The sequence below is a fragment of the Suricata suricatta genome, chromosome 12 (genome assembly GCF_006229205.1).
Source record: "Suricata suricatta isolate VVHF042 chromosome 12, meerkat_22Aug2017_6uvM2_HiC, whole genome shotgun sequence".
Taxonomy (NCBI): Eukaryota; Metazoa; Chordata; class Mammalia; order Carnivora; family Herpestidae; genus Suricata; species Suricata suricatta.
Genome location: NC_043711.1, coordinates 8,851,561 through 8,858,869, shown reverse-complemented (window position 1 = coordinate 8,858,869; position 7,309 = coordinate 8,851,561). Strand labels below are relative to the sequence as shown.

The 7,309-nt window shown below is 54.3% G+C and overlaps 1 protein-coding gene across 1 annotated transcript in view; it reads left to right on the top strand.

Moving 5' to 3' along the window:
- Positions 1–7,309, top strand: part of CACNA1A (calcium voltage-gated channel subunit alpha1 A) — a 287,057-nt gene that overhangs the window by 221,899 nt on the left and 57,849 nt on the right. Inside the window, exons 24-26 of the mRNA XM_029916601.1 lie at positions 8–29; positions 1,524–1,659; positions 3,242–3,371. Coding sequence (XP_029772461.1) covers positions 8–29; positions 1,524–1,659; positions 3,242–3,371 — 288 coding nt within the window. The remainder of the gene's footprint in view (positions 1–7; positions 30–1,523; positions 1,660–3,241; positions 3,372–7,309) is intronic.

The window sequence follows — 7,309 nt, the reverse complement described above, 5'->3', positions numbered from 1 at the left end:
GCCCCCCCTCAACCACACCGTCGTCCAAGGTGAGACCCCCACTCCACACACACACACACACACACACACACAGAGCACCAGGCGGGGCACCCGGGGGCCCTGGAGCGGCCACCTGGGCCTGGTCCCCGGAGGCTTGGCTGGGAGGCCCCGGACAGTGACCCTACCTTTCTGGCCTCAGTTTTCTGCCTCTCAAAATGAGTCTAGATGTGGCCCCTGTCCTAGGACTGTCAGGAGGGTTCAATGAGATAATGTGCCTGCAGCGCCTGGCGCTTGTCCCCGCTCTGCAGGGCTTAGCGGGATGGCCCGCGTCCCAAATCCCCAGAGGGGAATTTCCGAAGGACACAAAGGGGCCTCGGATGGTTCCCCAGAGCAGCTCTGTCTGGAGGGAGTGTGACACAGGCCGCACGTGTGGCTTGACATGTGCTCGTAGCCATAGTGGAAGAAAGAAGGGAGAGGAAGAGGGGGGCAGGGATTTAAGAAACAGAAAAAAGGAATGGGTGAAATGAACTCTAGTGATAAGTTGCATTTAACCCAAAGTGGTGTCTGTTTGTCCAAAATGCTACCGTTTCAATGTGTAATCAATATTTTTAACACAATTAGCCAGCTGTTTTACATTCTTTTTCTTGCACTCCGTCTTAGAAATTCAGTGTACGTGTTAGCTTCTCGCCTTGCGTGGTTTGGGCGAGCTGCGCTATTGGACGGTGTGGGTCTAGGCCCTTGACGCGTTGGCAGTTTTGGACACACACCCCCAACCCCCCCCCAACCTTGTAAGATTGGGGTCAGAGAAGCACTAAGAATTTAGAAATATTTCTGAACTAGGTTAACTCAGTGGTTCCTCTAGCGTCAGTTGTACATCAGGGATTTCCATGAATCTGCTTAATAAACGCCCGCCACAGTCTACAAGGGATTCCGGCCATTGTGCCATTTTACAGATGAAAATACTGAGGCTCAGGGACGCTCCGCCTGCCCACAGACTCCTAGCGAGGTTAGGCTGCGGGATCAATGCTCAGGAGCGTAGCGGCCCTTCCCATCACGAGAGGAATTAATGGGGGCAGACCCTGCAGTTTGACGAAGGGAGAGCTCAGTATTACCATCTTTAAAGTGGGGCGCTTGAGGCTCATGTGACCCGCCTACAAACGACCCTGTGCCGTTCCGGTGGGATGGGGGCAGGCTTGTGCTAACATCCGTGAGGGTCCCTCCAGTCTCTAGGTTGTCTGTCGAGGGGGTGAGAGCTGGTACTCTGGGACCAGGTTCAAAGCCCGGCTTTGCCGCTTCCCAGCCGCATGACCTTACGCAGGTCACTGCCCCTCTCGGTGCCCTAGTCTGGTCATCTGTAAAACGGAGACCATAAAGCACGGACCTGTAGGGTCATGTGAGGATCTGCTCGCACAGCATGGCACCTGGCACATAGTAGGTACTTTATCAATGTCGGCTGCCTACTGTCTGCCCTGGGGAGTGGGCAGGAGCCCAGAGGCTTATGGGAAATCACGGAGGGAGCCCTGTGTTGGTTCTTGTCCCCACAGTGAACAAAAACGCCAACCCAGACCCACTGCCAAAAAAGGAGGAGAAGAAGGAGGAGGAGGATGATGGCGGTGGGGAAGACGGCCCCAAGCCCATGCCCCCCTACAGCTCCATGTTCATCCTCTCCACGACCAACCCGTGAGTAGGGCTGCGGCCCGTCAGGCCGGGGGGTGGGCCCAGGCAGAGCGCACCGGGGAGAGTTGCTTCCCGGATCACGATTAGCCCATGGCGGGGGCGGGGGGGGGGGGTGAGCAAATGAAAAAATCATGCCCTTTTCTTAAGTCCTATAAGGTAGACATTTCTCACCAAGCACTGATCTGGGGGGGAGGAAGACCCCTTCCTGCCATCAGCCAGAAATCGCTGTCTTAAGTATTCAACTCTACACAGTCTGTCCTGGGAGAGGCACCCCTGCGAAATGGCTGCCTTGTGCAGTGCACAGCCTGGGCAATCCTCCGGGGCAGCCCTGGTCCCGGAGCGCTTGCTCCTAATCCGTGTTCCACAAGGATTTGGATTCCAGGCAGATGGTCTCTGAGCTCCGTCGCCCCTTGTCTGGGGCGTCCTTGAAGAGGAAAGATTGTTTAGGGGAGAAACGTGTCCCACTGTGTCACGGTGGTTGTTTGAGGATTGCATTTTTCCGAAAGATGTTTCTTGAAATCCTGGTCCCTCAAAATGCTTCCTGACGAGGAAAACTCACGTCAGAGAAGCTGGGCGGTAACTGCGTTCTGTAACCTGTCTCTTGAGATGCTTGAGTCTCACTCAGTCTCATTCTGTGTGCGACTCTTTTTTTTTATTCGGTTGAAACTATCTGTTTTCCTAGGAAAACACTTAACGAGGCACTGACTGCCAGGCACTATTGTGAGTGCTTTACAAACAAACAAAAAAAAATCTCATAATAACCCTATGGGATTGGTATTATGTTTATGCCCATTTAACAGATGAAGAAACTGAGGCCCAAAGAGGTGAAGTCACCTGTCCGAATTCATACAGCAAGCAAGTGGGAGAGCCCAGACTGACGCCAGCATCCCTATTCTTAACCACTTAGCCCTGCTTCCATTCACACAACTTTATGACATATTTATTAATATTATTAGCTCCATTTAAGAGGTTAAGTACTTAGGTATAATCCTATTACCACGTTAAGGCCCTGATAAGGCCTGTAATTTATAATTTCAGTAACTCATTTTCTGGAGCCCTTACTATGTGCCAGGCATGGATTAACTTTTTTGATCTTCACATTCTTGTAAGGTAGGGACCATACTTAACGGCCATTTCACAGATAGAGCACTGAGGCACGGGATAAGTAACTGTCCTGAGGTCACTCCATGAATTTAAAAAATATCTATTTAACCTAGAATTCCCCAATTTTGTTTGACCATAGGACATTTTATGCATAAGAAACCTTCATCTCGTACAGAACCAAGAACAATATTTCTTCAGCTCATCCTGGGAATCAAGATTTTCCAAGAGGGTTATTTGAACTTATCCACAGGGCCTGTGATAAGGCCCCGGCTGAGTCCCCCCACCCCCCGCAACTTCTTATCTTCTTGGGGCTCCATGACCCCCTAGAGGGCCTCCCAAATGGAAGATCGTGATACTTTGTAGGGTGTAGAACCTTGAGAGTTAACTCCGGGGGTGGTAGGTGACAAGGAGATTACAGAAGGAAAGGGCTTGCAAGCCCCCGGTCTGAGTGGACCCCTGCACACCCACCTGTCCCCAACAGCCTCCGCCGCCTGTGCCATTACATCCTGAACCTGCGCTACTTTGAGATGTGCATCCTCATGGTCATCGCCATGAGCAGCATTGCCCTGGCGGCCGAGGACCCCGTGCAGCCCAACGCACCACGAAACAACGTGAGTCCCACCCTTCAGGCCCCTTCCTGGCCCACGTCCCCCCTGCGTCCCTGCCTCAGCCAGCTGGGGCGCGAGGAATGTCAGGGGTACCTCTGGGCACAGCCCTGGGCACCACATGCCACTGGCAGGCAGGGAAGTTCCGATTGGTCGAGGATGCACCAGACTTCTTGGTTTTGATGTGAGGTTTGAAAGAAAGGACTCTGTTTTGTTTTTTTAATGCTTATTTATTATTAGGGGGAGAGACAGAAAGAAAGAGAGCAAGCAGGGGAGGGGCAGAGAGACGGGAGACACAGAATCCGAAGCAGGCTCCAGGCTCTGAGCTGTCAACGTGGGGCTCGAACCCACGAGCAGTGAGATCACGACCTGAGCCCAAGCCGGACGCTTAACTGACTGAGCCACCCAGGCGCCCAGAAAGAAAAGACGATTTTGATTTTTTTTTTTTTTTTTTTTTTTATTGAGACAGAGGAAAACAGAGCATGAGCGGGAGAGGGTCAGAGAGAGAGGGAGACACAGAATCTGAAGCAGGCTCCAGGCTCTAAGCTGTCAGCACAGAGCCTGACACGGGGCTCGAACCCACAAACTGTGAGATCATGACCTGAGCTAAAGTCAGCCACTTAACCAACTGAGTCACCCAGGCGCCCCAAGAAAGGATAATTTTGACTCAAGAACACAGCCTCCGCGTTCAGCCATTTGGAGAACGGAAAAGCCCTCCTTTTAGGGGTCCAGGATCCGCTAGCGGTGCCTGTTAATTGAGCGCTTGTGGTCCAGACACAAGCCCCTGCACTTGGCCTGTAAGCTCTCCCAGGTTGCCCCATTTGACAGATGAGGACACTGAGGCTCGGGCAGGGTACGTGACCCTCCCGAGATCACACAGCAGAATTCCAATCCTGCCTCCCCCATCACTCCCACTGCTTCCCTCAACCATCTCTTTATTGAGCACCTACTGTGTGCATGGCCACCCTTGAGTCCTGCCCAGCAAGAATGAGCGCACACCTGTGGTTGGGAGGGGAAAGCGAGGCACGGAGAGGCGAGAGCATGGCAGCTTCTGCACCGGCAGCAGCACCTCCTCCCCCAGCTCCTTCCTGCCCCGCACCGCTGCCCCCCTGCCCAGAGCCGGAGGCCCATTCTTCACTGGGAGCCGGGCCCTGCTGCCCTCGCTAAGTAGGTTAGGAGCCTGGCCAGGCTCCCAAGCCCCATAAATCCAGGCTGCCCGAGAGCAGCTTACCTTGCACTTTGCCTTCCTTTGCAGGCCTGGCAGGGCCCTGGGGACCCGATGGGGTTGTTGGAAGGAAATAATTAGAACACGGCTCCCGGAAGAAACTAGTACCAGGGCAGGGCTGAGGCTGCGCTCTGTTATCTACTGCCTGCTCTACCCCCCCCCACACCCCAGGGACTGCAGGGAGCCAGGCCCCCGAGGGGGCGTCCTGAGAGAGGTCAGCAAGCCCCCTGCCAACTCTGCAAGATCAGAGAAGGCTCTGTTACTGGCGGGGGTGCCGCTGCAGTCCTGAGGGGACCCGGCAGGGCTCGGCCAGCCCCACAGAGTGTTTCCAAAGCCTTGATCCGGCCCCCGCCTGCTGCCTCTCGCAGTGGAAAGTTCTCCCCTCAAAGCCCACCCCTTTTCAAGGGCACAGTGGCCCCGCATGGCCCATAGATGCCCAGAGACCCCCACACGGGGCAGGAAGTTAACACAAAACCACCCCTGACACCAAGCACCTCGTCAGTGCCCCCCTTTCCCTCCCTCTGAAGTCAGGGGTCACCTCCGGGGATGTCCAGAGACACATTTGGTTGTCGTGACTTGGGGTGAGCAGCGGGAGCTACTAGCATCCAGAGGGGTGCTCGGTCCTCTAAGGTGCACGGGCCAGCCCCACCGAGGAGGACGACCCGGCCCCAAGTGTCCGCAGCGGTAACCAAACCCTCCCTCTGGGGCGAACTTGGCTCCTCCGATTCTTCCATCGGCTCAGGCACCCTGAGGCACAGAGTTGGGCTTTGCTCCTTTCTGACCCCAGTGAGCGAGGGCAGCTCTGTGCGTCTCTTCTGTCACGCGACGCGGTGCCCCCGTGAGATGAGCATGTGTCATTGTGGGAGCGGCGGGCATTCTTTTCCGCTGCTGTTTCATGTTCCGCTGTGTGGCACCGCCTCCCCCACCTTCCTGCTGGTGCCCGTTTGGATCGTTTCCAGTTAGGATGCGCCCCACCCCCTCCAGCCCCCGGCGCGTGTCCTGGGGACGCCCGCGCTGGACTCTCTGGAGTTCCTGGATCATAGGATTTGCAGGGCTTGATGGACGCAGCCGGGGGGTTGCTGGATGACCCAGGGACACGTGCGCCGGCCCAGGACGGGGCTCCCCTTGCCTCCGCCCCAGCTTGTCCACAGTGGGGGGCTGGAGACTCCCTCCTTCAGCCGACAAGTCTCTCTGGGACTTTGATTTGCATCTCCCTGTGATAACTGAGCCTGAGAACATTTTTGCATTAAACTGAGCCACAGGCCAGAGGATCTGCATGTCCGGTAGAGTCAGACCCAATTTGTTGGTCTCTTGATTTCCTTGATTTCCTCTTGTCCAACTTAATTCGGTTCTCCAGAATTGGGGGGGTAAGATTTTATTTTTAGGTACTCCCCACACCCAGTGTGAGGGCTCGAACTCACAACCCCTCAGTTCTCCAGAGGCTGATTCCCCTGACTGCCTGGTCTGCCCCCTCCCCCACTCCCTTCCTTCCTTTTTTCTCTCTGCTTTTCCTTTTTTATTATTTTTATTTATTTTTTAAATGTTTGTTTATTTTTGAAGGAGAGACAGAGCACGAGCAGGGGAGGGGCAGAGAGAGAGGGAGACACAGAATCCAAAGCAGGCTCCAGGCTCTGGGCTGACAGCACAGAGCCCCGCGGGGCTCAAACTCACGAGGTGTGAGATCATGAGCTGAGCCAGAGTCGAATGCTTAACCAACCGAGCCACCCAGGCGCCCCCTCTCTGTTCTTCATTCATTGCTTTATTTAGTAATTATTTAATGAGCAAATACTACATACCACGCACAGAGCTAACAGTCCAGGACGGACCAGGTAGGAGATCCTATCTCTCTTTCTCTCTCATAAATAAAAAATAATTTAAAAACATTTTTTAAACTTAAAAGGCAAAGGGGCACCTGGCTGGCTCAGTTGGTTAAGCATCCAACTTCTGCCTTCCCAGAGCTCACAGAGCTCCAGGCCTCTGGCCATGCTGAGCCCTCTGCGTGGTGCACTTGAACTGCTTCCTCTGCACCTGGATCCTTCCAGCCCCTTGCACCTGCCACCCCACCTCAGAGTGCCAGCCATCCTGGCCCCCTGGGCGCCGATAGCCCTTCAAGCACCACACACAACAGGAATGTGAGTTGTGACCACACACATCACAGAGCCCACCTCCTCCAGGACCCTGGACAGTTCCCGTACTCATGCATTCATTCAGCAAACATGTCTTGAGCGCTGACTGTATGCTTGAGCCTGTATTCTGATCTGGAGACACTATAGGCACAGCCAAACATCCTGGCCGCATGGGGCTGACATTGGGTCAGGAACATGGACACCGAGGTTACTAATAACTATAACAAATTACAACAAATAGTTTGCAGTGGTGGGTGGTTGGTCTGATAAGGAAAATTGCAAGCGCCAGGAAGTAGGACTTTAAACAGGTAGTACGGGAAGGCTCCACCAAGAAAGGGATATTTGAGCCAACCCATAAAGGAAGAGAGAGAGGGAATTAGAACGTGGGGAAGAGCACTACAGGCAGAGTTGAGGAGAAGACACCCAGAGTGACAGGAGTGGAATAAGAGTGGGGGGGAGCAGAGGTGAGGATATAGAGGTGACTAGGCAGATCATTCGGGGCCTTGGGGGCCACCAGGAGGACTTTGGCTTTAGCCTCAAGTGAGATCAGAGCCACGGAGGATTCTAGAGCAGAGGAGGACTCTGGTGCTCAC